Here is a 23,600-nt window from a genome sequence, read left to right on the forward strand (position 1 = left end):
ATATATATATATATACACACACAATATATATATATATATAAATATATATATATACAGTGTGTGTGTGTATATATATATATACACATATATATATATACACATATATATATATATATATATATATATATATATATATATATACACATAATTTTTTATTATTTACCATTTTAGGTCTTGATTATTGTCTATTGTCGTTAAGCTGCGTGTGTGGGAGTGTATATATAATAGCATGTATGTGTAATTTGTGAAATTTAGAGAGCTTGTTATATTTTTAACATGCGGTATTTATGAGTTACAATTGAACAACAGGAGCATAAAGACAAAAAGCACATCAAGATTTGCTCTCTTGAAAGAAGAGCATTACTGTACAGGCTGGGTGGTCCTAAGTCATGCTGAGTAACACCACCACACAAATGTTACGTTAAACCTACAGCTGCGCATGGACCTCGTCAAGCCGTTTGATCGTCGTTACAATCCCTTCTTCTGCCCACAGGAAAACAGGTTCACGACACAAAAACAACACATTCTGTTGAATCAGCAAGCTGCAATTGTTTATGGTGTAAAAAAAAGGAACAGCCTCATAAAAACCGATTACATTTATAGATAAAATGCAAACAGCTGTCCCAGCAACCACAAAAGATGAAGTTTATGACTCGGCAAAAGGAAAGCAACACGTTGACCAGAGGTGTTTTCAACATTTTATCTGTGATCAGCAGTAAAAACAAAGTTTTTATTTCAGTATTTTCATACTATGTTTGTTTTCAGTGCTGCAGACTTCGTTTAATCAACCATTTAAGATACCAAATGTGAGGTTACTATCACAGCAGATATGTTCATACTTGCAGTACCCAGTGTACAGAGTGAGAAAGCTAAGATTAGTTTTCTTAGAATTATGCTGAAATCAGCTGTTTAATTTTTTCTCTTAGTCAAGCACAAATAGGCCCTACTCTCATTTATCTACAACCAACTATCCTACATTATATAGTAGGGTCTGGTCTAAAGCGCTATTTCTTCCACTCTGAATATCTGCTGATTCTTCTTATTACAACATAAGTCTTGTGTGTGATGAATTAAGGACCAAACAAGCAGGCGGTTCGAATCTGATGAATCACATTCTCTGTTGGCTGCGTAACACTTGGATCAACTGTGGATACCAGGGAACTACAAAATGGGGGGGGGGGGGGGGAAATCATCAACTCCTTGATAAGGGACAGGCTACACTTTGCTTCTAAGAATATGAATAAGCTAAAGAGAAAAGAAAATGGATTAGCGGAGGCTAAAGCTACGCTTAATACAAGTGGCTTGGCAGGATACCGAGAACTAGAACGACGGATCCTTCATATTAAGCACTAACAAGCAGCTTATATAAATTTCATGCGAAACACATGTAAGGTTCATTTGCATATGTTAAGAGTTAAAGCTTTTAAACAGCTTAATTATGATTAAGTGCTCTGTGTAGGTTGTCTAAATGAGTGCTAGCTCACTCTACTTCACTCCAAGGAGGACAGAGAGGTTCCTTAAAGTTTTTAAACATCAATGAGTGTCAGATGCAGTGAGATTTTACAGTGAGGGGAGCAGCTGAAATAGGCTGGACTCAAACATACATCTGGAAGCCAGAGTACAGCGAGGGCTGCTGCACGTGGGGAGACACATTAATATCCTCTATTACCTCTGTTATATTGTGGGCTTTGACAGCCCAGGTGAAGAAGACAAAGAACAGCAGTAATTGCAGCGAAAAGCTCACCTGAGCTCAGGGGTGGATTAATGCATAGGCCTTCATAGGCTAAAGTCTAGGGTCCCAGAGAAAAGCAGGGGGCCCAGCTGGCAAAGCAGGGGCCCCACTATGGAAAAAAAATGGAGCGATTAAAACTTATTAAATCTGGCCGTTCGATTATTTTACCACTAGCACGCCCCCTCCTGGACGACAAATTTTACCGCCAGCACCCCTCGTGCTGATTACCACATTATTAGCCCCCATTGGGTCAGCAGAGGCCCCCCCAGAGAATTGAATCCACCCCTGCCTGAACCTTTACGTGCCTGGATCGGGACAAACACCTGGCAAGTAACGAGTCCTGCGCCCCCCCCCCCCCCCCGCTGTACCCCAAAGGACACACTCAGGGTTTCTTAGAACTGGAATATTACACCCCTCCATCCGCATATTAATTCCGAAGGTTTCTTGCTCCCTAAACTGCGTACAATGGGTCAGGCGTTTCCAAGCCAGGTTAGGTCTCGCCTGGAGCATCGGCGCTGGATGCCGTGCAGCTCGCCCTGCCACCGAGCAGCCAGCACCTCGCTAGGGGCATTATGGTTCATCGCCAGGAAACAAGAGGCATTATTCCAAATTGGTACCGAGAGCACATGATGTGAGAGTTAGTATGGCACTCTCATGCATTTTTCGTTTGTATAAGTATAATGGGAAGCTATACTTGTGTCAAAACTTTTAAGCAAGAAATGACATGAGCAATTGGTAACGTCGATTCCACGTAACAATGGCTATATTAAGCACATTTGGAGTATTTATTATAAATGATCGAATTTCTGCAATTTCGAAAGCACCAGGAACACCCATCCATCAATTTTCTGACTGCGTGTTCTAGACAGGATTGCAGGGAGGCCTGGAGCCCATCATGGGTAAGGAGGAAGGGTGCAAGGGTTCGGTGCCCCCTGAGCGGGATGCCGGCAAACTACAGGGCATAAAAGGTCGCAAATGACAGGGCAATCTGGAGCTTCTGGGCAATAAGCTCCCAAGCACACTGATCCACAAGAAGTTTTTCTGATAAATTTTTGATCATGATATTTCTTAAAATATTAGTTAAATATTAAAGAAAAACTTGCAATGCTTAATTTCTCATCCATCCATCCATTTTCCAAACCGCTTATCCTACTGGGTCGCAAGGGTTCCGGAGCCTATCCCAGAAGCAATGGGCACGAGGCAGGGAACAACCTAGGATGGGGGGCCAGCCCATCACAGGGCTCACTCACACGCACCCCTATGGGCAATTTAGCAGCTCCAATTAGCCTCATCATGTTTTTAGACGGTGGGGGGAAACCGGAGTACCCGGAGGAAACCCCACGATGACATGGGGAGAACATGCAAACTCCACACACATGTAACCCATGTGGAGACTCAAACCCGGGTCCCAGAGGTGTGAGGCAACAGTGCTAACCACTGCACCACTATGCCGCCCCTTACAGTGCTAACCACTGCACCACTATGCCGCCCCTTACAGTGCTAACCACTGCACCACCATGCCGCCCCTCATCTTCCGGAATATATCAGCCAAACAAATAAGGTGCACTTGCTGTACAACATCCTACAGATAAGGTGGTTTGCTGGTGTTTCATCTTCATCCATGTCAATCTGATCTATAATACTATTCAAGGACAATAGTGAAATTTTATTTGATTGTTCTCGCTAACACTCTAATGCTAATTTTATGCTAAATTTGCAAAAAAAAAATGTGGTAGGTGAGTTCTTCTATTTGAATTCACCTACGAACCATCGAAGTAATAAGTCGTTTAGCAAATAAAACCACTCCTACTCAACAGAGGGATCCTGTCACCATCAGTTTGTCAAAATGCTATTAAAGAACAAGCAGAACTTTCTCTGAAACTCAAGCAGAACCTCAACCTTGATCTTATATGAGTCTGCGGTACCACCCCTGTCCACATTGACTCATGAGGACCCAGCTTTCACAAAGGGGAGGTCAGACATGTCCACTCCCAATCTTCACAGAAGAAAAAGGAGGTGTCACGATCTTAGATGTAATGGACAGGCACTTAATGGGAAAGCTGGAGAACAGGGCAGCGGGAATGAAACGTGACTGGATGTTAATCCCTAGCCAGGGTGGACTTCTCAGCGAGGGGAAATCCATCCGTCTGTGGGAGGGAACATCCCCGTTCTGCTTTGAGCGGCAGTGCCAGTGTTTATTACACAAGGCCCTCCGGGGGGTATCGGCCTTTTTCACAAGGAAATTGGGCACAAATGGGCAAAATCCCTGGTGGTTTTTCTACCCATTCATGCTGTTGCAGGTTTTATGGCTCCTTTGTGATTGGATGCCAAGCCCTGTAATTGCCTGTTTTAATTTCCATGCCAGAGAAGTCTGAAGTTACTGTAAAGGCCTTGGGAGACGTGCTATTACTCAAAATCTGAGACCCGTGAAAATCGGAGAGCTACTTGAGAACAACAGAAAGTTAATACAGTAAATATTAACACAACTGTTAGCATTTTTCACCCGATAAGTGGTGTGTTCATAATGTTTGCATGGGAAGGCCGCCATTACCTAGACAACAGGACATTAATGAAAGAAGACAAGGCCATAAAAAAATGCATGATGAAATCTGCTGTCCATCCTCTTGGGTTCCCGCACAATGCTACAGAGGACTGCCCACAGGTATTATGGTGGTCAGTACTCAGTTCAGTACTCAGTCCAATACTCAGTTCAATACTCAGACGTACAGCCCTGGACATGTGAAGCCACTATACACAATATCATTCATTCATTTATTTTGTACTCTGCTTGTGCTACAGAGGATAACAGGGATCTCGAGGATACGAGAGGATATGACTGGTGCAGTGCAGGGAATAACGCTGTATAAAATGCCAACCCATTGCTGAATACAAGTCACAATCATGTAATTTGATTATAATTTTAGTGTATGATTACAGATGTGATATCAGACATGATTCTGAAGTATCCTATGAGGTCGTCAGTATGCATTAAACTCTGGCATGATTACATACTGATAAAGTACACATGCATTTTGTCGCAAACATGCAATTTGACTCCCACGCTCTACAGAGTAATCAAAGACTGCATGTGCATTGCTGGTACAATAAAAAGACATGCATTATAGGTGAATTACAAAACACATTTCTTATTGTTACACAATATCAACAACAGTTTGAGTCCCCTATTATTCCAGGTCATTAAACCGGCTAAGATCCTTCATCCAGGCCCAGAATATAGTCCAGCGCCTGGTACCGTAGGAATAAGGGTTTGCTGCTCAGATAATTTTATATTAAGAGCAGTTGAAGGAGAGCGTGTCATTTCTGACGTGAGGCAGCCAGACTGCAGCCCATTCTCTGAGGTCAGTCCCACTCAAATGATAATCAGCCCAAGTGCCTGATTAAAGAGGTGTAAATGACATGAACTAGCGATATTTAAGAATGAATTTTATTTTGTGGCAGTTGCAGGAAGATTAGTGGGGTATAAAGTTTGGACAATTACACCGAATGTGCATTTCGACAGAGCTGTTATTCTATCCAGCCGTTTTTATTGTTTTATTTAAAAGTATATATCTGCGGGGAGAAATAGTATTGGGTATCCCTGAATCAGCTCTCTACATGGGCAATAAATATAATACCATTTTTCATCTGGGATGTTTATGCCCATCCAAGTCTAAAGATAAATTATTAGCACGGATTGAGAGGGTGACAAATACATTTATGTGAAAATTTATGGTGATATGCAAGAATCACTAAGAATGTCGTCTCCAACCCCCAGCATTGGGGGTTAAAATGCTGGCCTTTGCTGTGCGTGTGTTTGTGAGAGGAATACTTGATATGCCGATTCTGAGTGGCTCTGGTCTGGGCACTTACTCATGCAGACCAAGGACATTACCGATAGTGTGTGAGTGTGTGTCCTCAAGCATTCCATTCAGGGCATCCCCCGACCGACGCCCTGCCCTGTCCTGCCTTGGACAGGCCTCAGCCCCCCCACCCCGCATTGGCATGGATTTGGAAGATAGATGTAATAATGAAGATGAAGTAATAAGACTGGCTTCCCACACAATGTTTATGAAATATGTAAGATGAGGTGTATATAAATCATTCCTTCATTACTTGTCAAAGCGCTGAAGTACATATTGATACTGCCATGTAAAAGAGATTCACATGCTCTTCTTAATGCATTTCGCAGCATTTTGTTTCATTTTTCTTAATACATAGTGAAATAACAATAGACAACCGAGTTCTAGCATCTATTTTTTAAAACTAGGTCCCGAGAAACAGCTTTAACTTTCATCCTCCTATCCCTAATGCCTTGCTTAACTCAAGCTCCACCCACATCCGATGGTGGGGGGGGGGGGGGGGGGGGGGGGGGTTGAGGAAGGTAAACCTCTCTGTTACCAGACATTAGCTAAACACAAGCAGTTCAACCATACCTTATGTACAGTGGTAGGTATTAGAATTGAACTTACTAACTTTCCTGTCTAATTGCATTTATTTCTGTAAAAAAATAATCCTCAGCAGAACAATGCCTTAAGAACACTACGCCATTCCAATGGTGATTTATCAGAAACGAAAACCACATTTATGCTCTGACCACTCTGAAGCATAACCGTCACCGAAGGTGTGTCCAGGGCCTTGAATGAGAAACTCATCACGGGAGGAAGCAGTGCCCAGAATCCGGAATAACCTCATCTGTGTGTGGCTTTATATCTCAGCCGCAGGGGCAGCTCAAGTCCAGATGTGAGGGAACAGCAACGTCTATTGAAAATGCACAATTGTTCTGTGCCCTGGTGGTTTCTATAGCAGCTTGTCCCTCTTAATAAAGTGAGTCAGAGGTACATGGCAGGCCAATGGACAGCTCTCCTAGTGCCCTGGAATAAGCTCACTGCACGGCCTGTATTGAATAAACGGTTGGAGTAGGAAAGGATGGATGGATGGATATGATGGCCAGAGGGACCTCAGTGTGCATGGTTCACCACTGGTGCAGATCAGAATCAAGTTACCTCTCCTGGGTCCTGTCAAGAAGACGTAAGTAAACCATTTTAATAGTATCTTATAAACCAAATTGAACAACCAGATCTTTTGTCTCTGAAACTGGATCACATAGGATTATTACACTGCTAAAAACGACTTGATAGCTAATAACTAAACATTTACTTTACAATTAATGAGAACTATATTATATTCATGAAAAAGATTCATACATTCCCAGGTTTTTATTAGGGTGCTAAGCCTGTTGTTTGTAGTTCTTGATAGCAACAGATCTGGTTTGATCGTGCATTAGTGAATGTGTATTAAACGCAGACTGAATGAAATGGAATCCAACTGGGCACTTGTGAATCGAATTGTGAGGTCAGGGCCGATTCTCAGCTCTGTATGATCCTCAAATAAAAGGAGAGTAATTTATATTTTGGCGAATGCCTAAGTTGAAGTCCTTCTGACACATGGCATGTGAGACTTACAAAGCCATTTGTATTTTCAGCTATTATTTTCAGTCAGAAATTATTTTTTATGCTTTGAAAGAGACAGGTGGTGTTTGTTCCTCAAATATTAAGATCTAGATATATATGCCTTTGGCCTTTTTCACTGGTTTTCACATTTTGTTTCCAGTGACTCTGCATTTGTAAATTTGTGTTTCATTTCGAGCTTTTTACACATCTCTCCAAACACGTACAGCTGCTATATAATATTTCATATCGCGTTCGTATCGGATTGATGTCGAATCATAATCTAGCTGAATCCGACTGAATCAAATCGTTAGCTTGTGAATCGGAATTGGATCGAATCAGGGCATCTGTGCAAATACCCGAACCGAGTTTCATGGAGATTTCCTTGAAAGACGGCTCTGTATAATGGCCTTTTCAGGACAAACGGTTTCATCTTCCTTTGAGAAACGGTAAGAGTGCCATGGTTCACATTCGCATTTGTATTCACATCACTCCATGACATTAGTAAACTCCGCAGTGTCATACAAAGGGCACTTTCACGATGGACAGTCGTTCTTATGTCAGTGATACCGACAGCCCGCTTCCCTGACGAAGGTCGCTGCTCGACAGACTCTATAATTTGCCAAGTCAGAAAGAATCCACAAAAACTGCCAATTATGTCCTTGCGAAGAGAGAGGAACCTCATCTGATCTGGAAACACCCCCCCCCCCCCCCCCCCCCCGTAAAGCAGCTGCTGGGGTCTGAAGCCATCGCTCACTCAGAGTGACAGCCACTCCTCATCGGCGAGGCAGAAATTCTGAAGCAGATGCCTGACTCACAAGCACAGAAGACTCCTTCCTCATGACAGGCGCCTTGTTAGAGTCCCTGGGTTAATGAAAAGGACTTTTTGATCCATGTCAAACACTCACACTAAGGAAAACACGGCAGTAACCATCCATTAACCCCCTTTCAATTTAAAAGCCCCTCAGTTCCCATGTCCCATACACACCACATTACTGTAACCCATGATGGAAAACTGAAAGAATATCGTAGAATACCTCTCTGGTGTTTTCCTGAGAACTACCTCATTTGATAGTGACATTTTCTCCTACCAAAAGCACAGCAAGTTTTATGGGCTCAGTTCTGCCAGTAGGACATCCAAAAAGAAATTTATAGCCAATGATGTCAAGAAATTAGGTAGCAGGCTCAGACACAAGTCAGACTCAGTCTCAGACAGTAAGAGCCATTCTAACACGTGAATTTGTGTGTGGCCATGTGTATGTTATTGTGTGTGTGTGTGTGAGTGGATATACCTTACCATACGGGGACACAATGTCCTCACAATGTGATGAATACCTATTTTGTCCCTTTCCTGGTCCCCATAAGGGAAAACTCAATTTAATAAAAATCTGTAACTGCAATGAAAAGAGTAAAAATGCAAAAATTCTTGTATTTTGCTTAGTTACTTATGGTTATAGTTAGGGCAGGGTGGGGGTTAAGGTTGTCATAGTTAGCGTTAGCATTTTTCCCATAGAAATGAATGAGCGGTCCCCATAACACTAGAACTGCCAAATCTACGCAAATTTGCGTAAATTCCCTGGGCCTAACACCTACTAGCATCCCTGCTGAGAGTTTCTTGGGCCATTGTCCTCCTGCTTTTGTTGTGCAAACACACCCATTACCTGTGAGGCCTGGCACATTTGCATTTTTTTACTCAGAGCAGCTAAAATCCAAGGCAGGCTAAACCTCTGTGTGTGACATGGAAACCTTCACAAAAGTCTGCCATATCTATACCAAATATCCCACATGCTGACTGACCTGCAAATATGAAAGACACACATTCACAAAATATATGGAAGCACAAGTCTGTTTTATTTATAAAAAAAATTGAGTGTTTCAAACTTTGCAGTGTTTGCAGACCCAGACCCTGCATTTGGCGCAAGTGAATTTGTAACACTTTGCACTGGTAAACCTGCTGCGGTTTCTGTTGCAGTTCTCCTGTACCTGACACTGAGTTGTCCATACAAGTCCTGGCACAGCAGCAGCCTTCCTCTGTCCCCATAGCCTTTTGTGGCATAAATTGGCAATGGAGTTCCTTGGCTAGATGACTCAAAAATAATCTTCTTTTGCCTTCCCACCCTGTACATGCCTTGTACAGAACGTAGGAATTTGCCACCACCAGGTCCAGCATGTTGTAAAATACAGCTACTGGCCACCTGCATGTTGCTGCTCTTACGGAATACATGCGCGCCATTTGGTCCAACACATTTACACCACACTATAACAGCAGAGAGAGAGAGAGTCATGAGTGTATTTGCTTTTTTTCTACCTTCTTTCTATATAGGCCTGTATAGTACATATCAGAAAACATTGTAGCACTGATGTAAAATTATACACACATTCACATACCTTCATGTGGTTATAGTCTGTTATTGTGTTGGGTTTCCTCTTTCTGCCTTCACAGATCGCCACATCTTGGTCCAAGGAACTCAGAACACACACAATCTTGTTTTTTTAGGTGCATAAATTGTCAAGGAGACACTGCCACTTCTAAGCACTGACGCGGAGAATTCCTCTTGCTGTGCAGTGTCCTTTGAAATTGGAGGAAGTTCATACCAAACTTTATTCCCTGTGCTCAGTAGTGTTGTTTTGCGCTGAAGCAGTCTGTGTGACAGTGCCAGTGAGGTGAAGAAATTGTCCGTTGTGACATTTCTTCCGTCATCCAGAAATGGCTCCATCAGACTCATGACCATGTTCTCTGCCAGCCTCTCCCTTTTCTGGTGACTGGGGTCCTTTCCCAAGTTAGGGGACACGTTGCAGACGTATTTGGTCTCCAAATCCGTGGCCATCCAGAACTTGATCCCAAATTTGTCCGGCTTGGATGCGATATACCAAGTGACATGGAATGGATCCACATCTACTCCACGTTGTCTTTCCACCGGTGTCCCTCAGGGCTCGGTTCTTGGCCCTCTCCTATTCTCCCTCTACACTAAATCTCTTGGCGAAGTTATATCCTCACATGGCTTCTCCTACCACTGCTATGCCGATGACACAACTCATCCTCTCCTTCCCTCCCTCAGACACTCATGTCTCCACTAAGATCTCTACATGCTTGGCAGACATCTCATCTTGGATGACCACTCACCAGCTAAAACTCAAAACTAGTAAAACTGAGTTGCTTTACATCCCGGCTGACTCATCCCCCCTCCAGGACCTTGCGATCTCCTTTGACAACTCCCTGATCCGTCCTTCGGTTTCTGCTAGAAACCTTGGAGTTACCATAGATGATCGGTTGTCATTTTCCTCACATATCACCAGTCTTTCTCGCTCTTGTCGGTTTCTCCTCTTTAACATCAGGAGGATACGTCCATTTCTTTCCACCCAGGCTACCCAGATACTCGTCCAGTCCCTCGTCATCTCACGCCTTGACTACTGCAACTCGCTTCTAGCGGGTTTACCACTGAGCGCCATCCGTCCCCTCCAACTGATTCAGAATGCAGCTGCTCGTCTTGTTTTCATCCTTCCCAAGTTCTCCCACACCACTCCTTTGCTGCGCTCCCTCCACTGGCTTCCTGTAGCTGCACGCATCAGATTCTAAACACCGATGCTCGCATACAAAGCCAAAAATTCTCTGGCACCATCCTACCTAAAGGACCTCATCACACCCCGCTCTGCACCACGATCTCTCCGATCCTCCAGCACTGCTCGACTGGTCCCACCTCCCCTCAAGGCACAAGGAAGACACGCATCTCGGCTCTTCTCTGTCCTGGCACCTAATTGATGGAATGAACTCCCCCTAGATGTCCGAACAGCTGAATCCTTGAATGTCTTCAAGCGACGACTCAAAACTTTTCTTTTTCAGAAATACCTGACGTAGAACTTCTATATTCTTACTCGACTCTTTTTCTGGTGTGTGTTTTAAAAAAAATAAAATAAAATAAAAATTCTGCACTACTCAATGGCATTCTCAGAGATAGTATTCGTAGCTGGGGTCCTTATTGAGCTAGCATCGGAAATTCATTGCAGAGTCTCAAAGCACTTATGTAAGTCGCTCTGGCTAAGGGCGTCTGCCAAATCCTGTAAATGTAAATGTAAATATACTGCATGAAACAATGAACCTTGGTCGAGAACAGCTGTACATCTATGTTCATGTGTTCTCCTGGAGTGAAACTTTCAGCACAGTTCTTGGTGAAGGCTGGCAGAGAACGTGGTCATGAGTCTGATGGAGTCATTTCTGGATGACGGGAGAAATGTCACAATGGACAATTTCTTCACCTCACTGTCCACTGTCACACAGACTGCTTCACTTTACTGGGCATGGTGAATAACGTTTGCCATGAACTTCCTCCATTGGCAAAGGGACACTGCACAGGGAGAGGAATTCTCCACGTCAGTGTTTAGAATGGCGCGCATGTATTCAGTAACGAGCAGCAACAAGCAAGTGGCCAGTAGCTGTGTTTTACAACATGCTGGACTTGGTGGCGGTGAATGCCTACGTTCTGTACAAAGCATCTACAGGGTGGAAAGGAAAAAGAAGATTGTTTCCGATTCTTCTAGCCAAGGAACTCCATTGCCAAATACAGGGATGATGGTCACTGGGTTTTCAAACGCTGCAAACACAGACTTTGAAAGATAGACAGACTGTGTGGGACAGTAACCACTGAGACAAAAGGCAGAAAGATGACGAAGAGATGAACCTGGAACTGAGGCACGGATACATCAATTTTTACATGAACAGCCAAACATGCAAAGCTGGAGAGATCACACAAAAACAAAATTCACTTTTGGTGTTATAATTCAGTGATGGCCAATGAAAATGAAATGACATTTTATTCTGTATGTGTATGAGCATGTCAAAAACCATGGACCATGACTTCACTCAGCTTATGACATTTATATACAAACATGCATTGGAGACTGAAGTGTTAGCATGTTTTCATTTTATTCATTTCATTCTATTAGCAACTTTTCATTCTATTTTCACTCAATTTGTTTTATAAATAACACAGACTTGTGTTTCCATATATTTTGTGAATGTGCGTCTTTCATATTTGCAGGTCAGTCAGCATGTGGGATATTTGGTATAGATATGGCAGACTTTTGTGAAGGTTTCCATGTCACACACAGAGGTTTAGCCTGCCTTGGATTTGAGCTACTCTGAGTAAAAAATGCAAATGCGCCAGGCCTCACAGGTAATGGGTGTGTTTGCACAACAAAAGCAGGAGGAGGATGGGGCTGAAGACCTGCGAAAATCACAGCAGGGGTGACAAACACCTTGGGACTCTCAGCAGAGAATAAAAACTCGGTAAATCTAGTGATAATGATATGTTTACCCGACTGTGTGCGTGTATGTGTGGTCATGTATATATTATACATCTTAAGATGTATATCCTATATTTGGTGACCAAATATCCCCACAATGTGATAAAAACCCTGTTATTTTTACCTTGTGGGGATATTTTTCTAGTTCCACAATGGGACCCTTAATTGAATAATAATCTGTGACTGCAATAAAAGAAAAAAATCGCTAAAAGTCTTGTATTTTAGCTGGTGACCTGTGATTATGGTTAGGGCTACAGTAGATAGGCGTTAAGGTTGCCATTATTGGGATTAGGGTTTGTCTCATAGAAGTGGATGGATGGTCCCCGCAAAGAAATGCATACAAACGTGTTTGTGTGTGTTAGTGCGTGAGATAGAGAAGGTTATTGTAAGTGTGACGCCCGCTCCGTCCGCTCCTCGTGTGTGCCACGCCCCCTAATTACCCACGTGTGATTTCCTGATCGTGCCCAGTCGTGTCTTGTTTCCTGCTGCCTTGTTTCATGTATTTAAGTTCCTGATTTGTACTAACCCGTGTCTGTCATTGATGTTAGTTGGCATTCCATGTCTCCTGCTCCCCGTTCCTTTATTAAAACCCCGTTTTCCCCGTATCCCGCTTGCCTGCCTGCTCCTTCCACTCCTTATCCGCACGATCGCCGCTCTGCTCGCGATCGCTGCCCACGACCCGTGACAGTAAGCAAATTCTTTTTCAGCCAGAACCTCTAAACATTGTATGAGCTGCTGTTCGGATTTTCGAAATAGGATTACCACCGGTGTCATATTCTGGAAGAGTTACGGACATTTCACAAAAAGAAAATACAATGCATTTTCTCATACTTAATACATACATACATAATTTCTGTCTCTGTCTGCATTTTTCATAAATGTCCAGGCAACATTTCCTTTTATTCCTATCAAGCAAGTATAATAAAAACTGCACTTACAATTGTTATGACTGTATTTAGACGAAAACACTAGACCTACAGTATCACACCTCTGCTGAACCTTCTGAGCAGATGTGAAGCATCACTCTGAAATCACACTCGGTCATCCACAGGGAGGACAAGATCATTAATGGCTGGATGCTGCACTCTCATGTAATGAAAATACCCCAGTGCTTGGGGAACAAAGAAGTGAATGGGCTTTATAGTAGCCTGTGGTACACGTGTCACATTTTGGCAAAAGGGCCGGTTTTGTCCAGGTTGCTTGCTTATCCTTGCCATGGGCTAGTTAATCCTATTTTTTGGAAAGGATCCAGAAGTGGGACTGGACATTGGATCGCATCCACAAGCGACCATTAGAAATTCTAATTTCACCCAGCGTACCATTACCAGCACACCGAAAGGAAATTTAAATATCACAAACTGCCGTTTAGTGTCCGGATGTGATTTTTCACGAAACCTTGACCGAAGGCCGTCTTCTGCAACATCATCTGAAAACTGGACTGTGTGCCAATAATATCAAGCAGACAATATCAGTTGCCTCAGTACTTCAGAAACATAAGCTCAGTGCTGAAAAAGTGTGTGTCGTGCAAGCACAGCTATCATAGCTGAGTGTTAGAGGCGCCCAAACTGGATACGTGCCTGGGATCATCCAGTCATCCATCACTGATATGCGAGGTGACTAAATGTTAAATAAAAACATGCATGAGAGGGTGGATTTGGAGAAATAACCTGTAAGATTTAATTAGGCAGGGGGCAAAAAGATGAAGGGGATGATTTCACGCCCCGATGACTCCCCCTTTCTACACCAGGCATGGATAATCTTATGCTTTTCGCCACAGGGCGGTAAATCCATCAAACACGTACAGCCAGTTGTTCGTCTCCCTCAGTGCCGCTTCAGCGGTTCCTACGGCTGCGAGCTTCTCGATTCGCCGGGGCTAAACAGCAGCCAGCCACACACAAAAGGACCCTTCATGGGACGGTGAGCATTGAGCAAGCTCTCCATCGCCAGTCCCTTTCACCCAGATCTCTCAGCACATCAGAAGCCTCAAGTCATATTTCTGGGAATTTTTACTTTTTTTTTTTCCTCCAGTAGACCAGGACTATTGATTTTCCCCTGATTTCCACTGATTGCTGCAATCGAAAGCTCCTGTGGTGAAAAACCTCCCAGCCTCTCCACTGATCCGGCGTGAGGCAACATCAATCCCGTTTAAAGGCTAGAGACGCCGGATGTGACATATTTGATGCATTTTCTCAGGCCTTAGACTTTCGTCTTTAAACCACAGGAACCAAGGTTGGTTAGGGCCAGATAACAGCATTTCATAATCCTTGGCTTGCACATTAGTAGAGTTTAACAACAGTTGTCCCTGTTAATATTATTAATAAAACTCACTAATTTTACAGCAGTTACAATGAAAGTATAACTGTTTTGGTTTTAATAAAATATGATGAAATACGACTCAGTCACATCATTTTATTATTTGCTTAATAGTCATGAAATGGATCCATCTATTATTACAAAAGCTGCCAAATATATTCAGAATAGGGGACTGGGAGGATACCGGTCATGGAGGTCAACCTTCTAAAGCTGGGGGGCAGCTGCTTCCAAGCCTGTTCCAGCAGGAGCTGCGACCCCCCCGTGCTACAGTCAAGCTAATTTTCTTCTTCACAGGTGCTGAGGGATCACAGGCATAATGATTCCTGTTATCTGTGGCACCTCCCACTAAAGACCTTGAGAGGATGGCCGTAGTCCTGTGGCAACTTTATAATCTCCACTGCCCCAGCTGCTTATTATACAGCTACAGTGGAGCACACTACAGCTTAATGAGTTCCACTGCCTCGCTATAATATCTGTTTATAACATACAGCAGGCCTTTGTTATGCTACAATTAATGTGTTCAGCTGCAAATGATTCTGAGCCAAATGGGCAGCGTATCCCGACGTCTGCTTTCCATAAAGGACCCACGACTGTGATCCGTCGTGGATCTGTGATTTGTTGTGCTTGGGAAAATAGTTATTGTTACCATTATTGTTTCAATGGACACTGACCTGTTGCACTACCATTGTGCCGCAGGACAGAACAGAGTTTATATTGTCTGTAGCTGACAACCAATTTGACGTGATTTGACATGTCTATTATGCGACTAAGTCATGCTGCAGCACTTGTAGTATTTTGTAGTATCTGCAGAAAGGCATTAAGTTAATGGCCTATGAAGAGCTCATAAGTCCCATGTCCTCTGTCCAAAAACAGAGGCAGGAATCCTCGAAACATGTTGTAGAACATGACGGAACCTCACAGGAATCCACACACGTTTGGTCAGTGAATCTGCCAATCATAATGCGTCGGGCAATTGGCCCAGAGACAAGTGGATTCTGCTTGGTGCCGTTTTCTAGCAAAGGGAGACTTTTAAGAACATTTGAATGTCAGTGATATCTGCGGATACCCTCGAAGTCCCCCCTTCAAATGAAATTAATAACATTAATAACAGGAGAGCTGCTCCTGAACTAAGTGCATGTGTAGTTCCAATATTCTACCTCAACAGGACAGGTAGCCTGGAAATGATTCCTGCATCGTTCATCGCAGTTTAATTCATGAGTGTATTTCCGTTATGGGGGAGCAGAACTCCTGGATTGTTGTGTTATGAGAAAATTGCAATTTAATGCTGATGGCTGCATTTTAGTGACCAATCTTCTCGAAAGCATTTAGCATTTAGAAAGGTTGTTAATGTCTTGTGATTTGGGAGGGGGGTGTTTCTGAGACGTTCCCAGACGTTTGTGCAGACGCAGCCCGGTCGACTTGCACAGTCTTGTAAAACATATTTCCACCACAAGGCAGAAGCATCCTTAGACGCTTCACTGAACCCAGTTCGCTTTTCTGACTCCAGAAGGACTAGAATGGTGGTATAACAGCCTGACATTTGTAACGCTGCCCTTGAATTTTCTTCCTAATCAGCTTGCATCAACCTGCCAAGGGGGATATAAAGGATATAAGAAAAGCCAAAGTTTCTGTATCCAAACCTGAAAGTGAGAAATACTGAAGATATGTGGAATATATTGGTAGGAATGTCAGACAGGACAGGAAATGACCAATTCGATAACCTCAAAGATCATATTAACCTCAGGCTGATAAAGTCAAACAGGACATATGATGTCACTTATCCAGGTTCTGTAGAGATGTATGTTCGGAGGTAGGGAGCATGCACCAATTGCAGCGTGTTGCCACACCCACCACACAACGACTGGCCACAGCGATGAGAACCTGAGTGCAGCCGTGTGGCAGGTGGCTGGTGACACCTCAGTACCACACTAGTCTAGGGCTGGGTGTAGATTGACATCATACCCCTGACAAAGAAACTGCAGGTTAAGGGTCTTGCTCAAGGTTCCAACAGAGTAGGATCCCTGCTGGCATTCATGGGATTCAAACCAGTGACCTGTCTGTCCCCATTTTTCAGCATAAAAATAACAAAATACATATATATTTTTAAATCATGACTCGCGAGATTAACCCAAAATGTAAACATCAGCTTGGATTCCTTCCCATTTTTTCTTTAAAAGGAAGAGATTCCATATTTTCACTAGTAATGGGGCTCTAGCAATTTTTTAAACAGCTGAAACCTGAAGCCCAAGATTTTGCACCTGTGTGTACTGGACCAAGCTGACAAATTATTTAAAGTTATTTGAAAACATTTACGGAAGGAGCCAGCAATTAAGCCTCTGATAGCCTCTGCAAGCCCTTTCATAGGTCAGAAGGTGGGATTACTGAGCAGTGGAGATGACTTACTGTGGAACACGACTCACGTTTTTTGTTGTAGATATATCTGGCCTTTTTCTATAATGAAAGACCAGTAGAGATAAGTAATTAATTTCCTGGTACAATACTTTTCTGCAGGGAATTTGGCTCAGGCTCCTCTTCAAGCGCAATTGTCTCAGAGTGATATGACCAGCAAATTTTTTACTGCATATATATGTATTTCTGTATATCCACAGCCCCATCAGTGGCCTTACACTAAAAGCTACTGGTGACAGTTACCTTATCCTCGTAATTTACTCTTAATCTATAGTACTTCTAGAATGCTCAAATCAAGATCTCTGAGGACAATTCCTACTACCCATGCCTCTTCTCCACATTCTGGATGGATGGAATTGTCACCCAGTTAAGTTCTAACCTCCAACGTAATAAGCTCCGCAAATTTTGTTCACAAAAGTATACTTGTGATGTTAAACTAATGAAATATCCATCCACTTTCCAGCCACTAACCCCCATCAGGGTTGTAGCTCCATTGAAATATCCAAATTTAATTGTAAATAATTTCATACTTTCATCATTATAAAGCAGAAATGCAGGACTGATTTCACTATTAACCAGTCCTACTACTGTACCGATCTATTGGAAAACAATGTTGAATGTTGATTTTGCCATTTAATAGCTACAAAATACATCAAAAATGCTGACATGTTATATAATTCCTGCCCATGCAGTTATTACACTGGACTGTTTTGTTACCTCTACAGGCTCTCTTGATAAAATGCATGTAATACTGTGATACTTGGTTCCATATGTATTTTATTTAATATATTGAAACTGACCCCCCCGGACTGAAACATAATATATACTCCATACGTTTCATTACATGTTTACTCATGTACAGACGCAGGTTTGCATATTCGTACCATGTGGCACCACATATGTAGGCCTGAGCCAGACCAAAACAAAAGGCAGTTTTAGACACTTCTATTACACTCAGAGGCAGCTATTATTTCTGAGCAAACCCCCCTGCAGGAACTTTCTAGATGAGATGACAAGAAAATGAGTGGATGCAAAGCAGCTGGTGTCTCACACTGTGTACACAGTTTACAAACTCCTATGGACTCCAGTGCAACACACAAACATTGAATAATATAAGAATAAACTGTGGAACACTTTTTCCCATGTGGCCTGTGGCAGACATCTCAAGTTACTAGTTCTCTACTTAGTTTTGGAAAGGCTGTAGTTTGACAGCACTTTGCACCAATTAATTTGCATGATAAATATAAATTAAAAATGACACCCCTTTGCATACGCACGCGCGCACACACGTGCACACTTCATCGCCATCAAGTCAAAATGCCTTCGTACAACTTGTTGCGAGTAGGAGAAAACAGAAAATCTCTGACACTTATATAAAATATCCTTTCATCCATCCATCTCTGAGCTGCTTATAAGATAAAACATAAGTGGCGTTGTGCGAAATAGGCTCAATACCCTGTAATTAATACCCCGTGAACTGACAAAGAACTACGCTGAATTCACTATTATACCTTCTATAGCCGTTTAACTAGCGTCATTCAAACATCGTGCACTTTTCTGAAAACAGCAAGTCTTTCGCGTATTACAGTTTTAAGTTGCCAGACTAGATTTTGAGTTTTAGTATGGTTTTAGGGTAATTTGTACTCATGATGTACTCATGTACTTGAGATGTGGAAGATGCATGGTGTGTGGTATTATGTAGCTAAAATAATCGCTTGTGATTAAGTTCGGTTTGTTGTGGCAGAAGCAGTTTAATTCGAGCCATGACAGTGCATTTTACGCCAGGTTAATGTCCTGCCATTCGTTTTTGCTGAGCCCTACAAACGAAATGCATCAGAATCTGCCAACCTGCCTCCTCTCATTAACTTTTTTTTAATATAAATAAGTAATTTCTGTACACGCCAAGTAATGCAGCAACATTCACGGAATAAAACAACGACGGTGACAATGCAACGGATGTTTCATAATGGACGCGTTTTACATGCGGTCTTTTATATATTTATATTTTATATATTTATATATCTTTCGCTTATTTACTACCACTGTGAATATGATGAATCTTAAAATCACATTTTACTAGTGCCTTTAATAAATATTTCCAAATCCATCCATTATTTTCCAGTAACTGCTTCTAACTAGGGCTTTCAGTGGCAAGGCATGGCATTACCGGAACAAACCGCCGCTGTTTACTGACAGAGTAATACACACATCACTGTGAATAGAGAAAGAGAACAATTTATGGTCACCAATTCATGTCTTTAAACGTGAATGAAATTCGGGATCCCAGGAGGAAAGCTCGAGACATACTACCTGCACACACACACATAAAGACGATCGTGCAAAAATAAGCAGTTACTTTATGTGTAGAGTTTACAGGGCAGAGAGACGCACACGCACTGCACGCATGTTTCTTCAATAAACAGGTTAGATTAGGAATGATCTACCTGTCATCGTAGCAGAAATCAGCGCTCAGGGTGTTGAGATACAGGAGCAAAGCTACAGCGCTGCTGATCAACTCTGCGATCATTTCTCACAAAAGGAAAAGAAAAGAAAAAAGAAACTAAAAAGACGAAAAAATTATCAGCCGACTTTAGATCTCAATTTCTGCTTCCCTTTTCTGTTCGTGGAAAAAGGTCCAGAAAAATCCCGACTCCCATCCTGGCAGAATGGTCCATGGTGGATTTGTGTGGGCTTCCTCTAACCCATGTTGAGTTGGCGCTTGTCTGAGTTTCTCTGACTGAATGGCGCATTCGAAGCACAGCTCGGCGCATTTGGGAGCCCGATGCTGAGGATCAGGGCTCCCAGCTCGCTCGCCTGCCTGTCCCTCAGGAACCGCAGCTTAGTCCCTCCCATTCCCGTTCGCTTAGTGCTGCACGTCTGCGAAGTGCCTTCAACTATACGTTATCTTGGCATAATCTATATTTTTATTTATTTGATAAAACCGTCGAATTTATATCGATGTAGGCTATTTGTTGCGCCGGGGATTTAAAGATTAGGCTTAATCAAAACTTGTGAAGAGAAGTACAATTTCTCTAGAAACGTGACACTATCGTGATATTTGATATTTAAATATTTAGATAGGTAAAAACCTTGATGTTGGCCATGTTTTCCCCGCTGGCTTTATTTTTATCTTATTGCAACATGATTGAGTCACTTATCCCGCACTGTAATCAAATGCTCTTCCTAAAATCTAGGCTACTGCTTGCATAAAGTGTGGCTATGAAATCGGTGTCTGTGCCCTTTAGTAATTTTTATACCCAGATATTTTACCCAAATCTTGACTTGCTGTTTAACAGCACCTCTGTCTGTCCGGTTTATCTCCGGCATGTTACAAAACGCTTATAAAGAAAAACTCGGAAATATACAAATCTAAAAGACTTCCTTAAAAGAGATGTCTATATTTTGGGGAAGACTATACATTTGTGCTTTAATAAAATATCTCCACCAAGTACATGGAAATAAAATGATATTATCGTGATTTATAAGGCTGGTCTTTAACTGAATTTGCCAAAACATTATACTTTGAATGCCATTTGAATGAATTATATATATATATATATATATATATATATATATATATATATATATATATATATATATATATATATGTGTGTGTGTGTGTGTGTGTGTGTGTGTGTGTGTGTGTGTGTGTGTGTTTTGTGTTAGTAATGGTACTCTTTCCTACAGATATCTATAACATGCATTGTGAGAGAGGTCTTTAGGGTTTGGATTTTACTCCCGTTCTGGTATGACTAATGTCTCATTATTTTCAGTGAAGGTTAAGCATGTTATCTGGTAATTAAAAGCATCGCGACTGTTTGCCCAAGATTTCCTAAGATTTTAAATCCCGTCTGTGCTTGCAGACGGCAGCTACAGTGACTGACTTTAACTCCATCCAGCAGAGGGCCCACAGACGACAGAAACACATCCAGGAGCTGAGCAAACCATTTCATTAAATTTACACCAGAAAGTTCATTAGGAAACATGCCTTTATGGAATCTTGAACATTGTTAAACTGCGGGGAGTATTGAATACTGTAGACATGGGGCCTGCATGTTCTTTTTCATGTTGCAACTTTCTTGGTTTTCTGTGACGTGTTGTTTATTTGAACTATACATTTGTGAATTTGTACCTCTTGATAAACAAGTGTCCTGTCCAAAGTTTTTCCCTTAAGTATGCATCCAGCAAACACCTGCTGATCACCCTTGCAGGATAAGCGTCATGGAGAGTGAAGGGAGAGAATAATATTTACGCTTGAATTTATTCCCACATTTATTTGTAGCTGATACTTTCTATTTTAAATGATCAGCTCTGTCCAGGGAAACATGTGTGACTTCAATTACTGGATGGGATACGATGGGATGGGAGGGGAGGGGATGTGATGGGATGGGATGGGATGGTATGGGATAGGAGGGGATGGGATGGTATGGTATGGGATGGGATGGGATGGGATGGGATGGAAGGGGATGGGATGGGATGAGATGGGAGGGGATAGGAGGGGATGGTATGGTATGGGATGGGATGGGATGGGATGGAAGGGGATGGGATGGGATGGGATGGAAGGGGATGGGATGGGATGGAAGGGGATGGGATGGGATGAGATGGGATGGGATGAGATGGGAGGGGATAGGAGGGGATGGGATGGGATGAGATGGGAGGGGATGGGAGGGGATGGGATAGGGTAAAAAAGCAATAGACCAATTCAGGCACAAGCTCACAATATTGTTGTAAATTTGTTAGACTGAATATATACTGAAACAGATTTATTTGATCGTGATCTTCAGATATTTGTGTGGCTAGATGCTAGCATTTACTTATTTCTCTTCACCTCAGACTCATGTTTTCATCTTTAATAAATGAAGCATAAAAAGCCTTTGAACGGTTTCAGAATAGCTTTAATGTGCCTTTTTATAAAAGTGTCTCAGCTGGAAGGGCGAGACACTATATCTTCCAGAAGAAAATCTATGATTTGCTTTTCTGCAGATTCTGATGGGGAACATTGTCAGCGTTCGACATGGCCCGCGTGGCTCATAGCTTACCTTTAGATTTACTTGCTGAGTTGCTGGTCTGTTTTGTCTTACATCTCAAGCCCATGGACAGACATCATGGTTGAAGAGTGGTGTTTGTCCATATTTACCCCTAGGTGGCGATATGCTTCCCTTAGACTTTCCCCAGAACGTAACAGTAGCCACTCTACACCAGCAGCTGGAGCAGATGTTATCACTGAAGCTCTACTCAATATGTGACTATATGTGTCCTTATTCAAAATCGATTATTCTACCTATAATAATAAAAAAAGGGCATCTAGTTTGTTTATCCAAACCACTGGTTTTGCAGCTTCACCAGTATGTTGTCATTAATCAAGTTTCCTACTGACACTACAGATAATAATATACTTCATAAGCCATTCATCCATCCATCCCTTGGCACCAAAATTCAGTTAAAGACCAGGATGGCGCCAACCCGTCACAGGGCACATTCACACACCAGTCACCATTTATTTTTTAAAAAATGTATTTGCATTTAGCGACACTAACTTTAATAAAGATTATTAGCGGCATTCTTGTGTTTAATAATATGGAAATGCACCTTTAGTGCATTTAAGACATTTGATGATGACACTAAATCTCTACTGACATTAAGTTAAAGCTTCTCATATGCTTCTTGCCTCTATACTTAATTACTTATAATAAAAATCCCCCCCAGACCCTGACTTGCTGGCTTGATTGCAGTTAGCGAGGCAGGGATTACCGTAAGCCTGAATATCAAGCAAATGTTGATCACAAAATTATACTATATAATTATAAAGATACTGTCTGGCATTCACAACTATTCTTAAAAGATTTGCTGACCAATTATTTTTGGTTTGGTTCAGACCTGGAAATGTGTCTGAAACTGTGGGAAATTTAAAAGCCAATATTTTAAATTCTGTGCATTTAAAACCAAAGAAAGAATGTCATCTTAACCAAAAAATATAATATACCATACGGTGAAAATCATTTGAATAACAAATACTGGATAATTGCACACGTATGCAGTTACCTTCTGGTGCTGTCCACCCATTTATTGCGCGTTTCGTCTCAACATACCGGTGTTCAGTTTCATACACCCCTTTGTCAGCTTTTTGTTGACTCCATGTGTTTGAATATTAATTATTGTCATCCCTTCTCACAGCTGCCTTAGACGGTTTGCCTTTTTCATAAACACAAGAGGATTATCAGATTAATACCCAAAATTAGTCCAATTTCATTTTACTTGGGATAAAAGAAAACAATTTTGAATAGAGAGCAAAACGTTCTTCTTCCTCAAATATAAATCTGGTTTAATCCTGAAAACAGAACTGAAATCCTGAATATTAGAGCTATTTCAGTGAGAACATCTGGCCACCATAGCTCCAG

General features: G+C 42.0%; 1 protein-coding gene across 1 annotated transcript in view; it reads right to left on the reverse strand.

Moving 5' to 3' along the window:
* LOC125742100 (protein O-mannosyl-transferase TMTC2-like) overlaps nucleotides 1-20,001 on the reverse strand; it is a 56,804-nt gene extending 36,803 nt beyond the window's left edge. Inside the window, exon 1 of the mRNA XM_049013771.1 lies at nucleotides 19,647-20,001. Coding sequence (XP_048869728.1) covers nucleotides 19,647-19,729 — 83 coding nt within the window. The 5' untranslated portion in view covers nucleotides 19,730-20,001. The remainder of the gene's footprint in view (nucleotides 1-19,646) is intronic.
* Nucleotides 20,002-23,600: the final 3,599 nt, after the last annotated feature.

Source organism: Brienomyrus brachyistius, chromosome 1 (genome assembly GCF_023856365.1).
Source record: "Brienomyrus brachyistius isolate T26 chromosome 1, BBRACH_0.4, whole genome shotgun sequence".
Lineage (NCBI taxonomy): Eukaryota > Metazoa > Chordata > Actinopteri > Osteoglossiformes > Mormyridae > Brienomyrus > Brienomyrus brachyistius.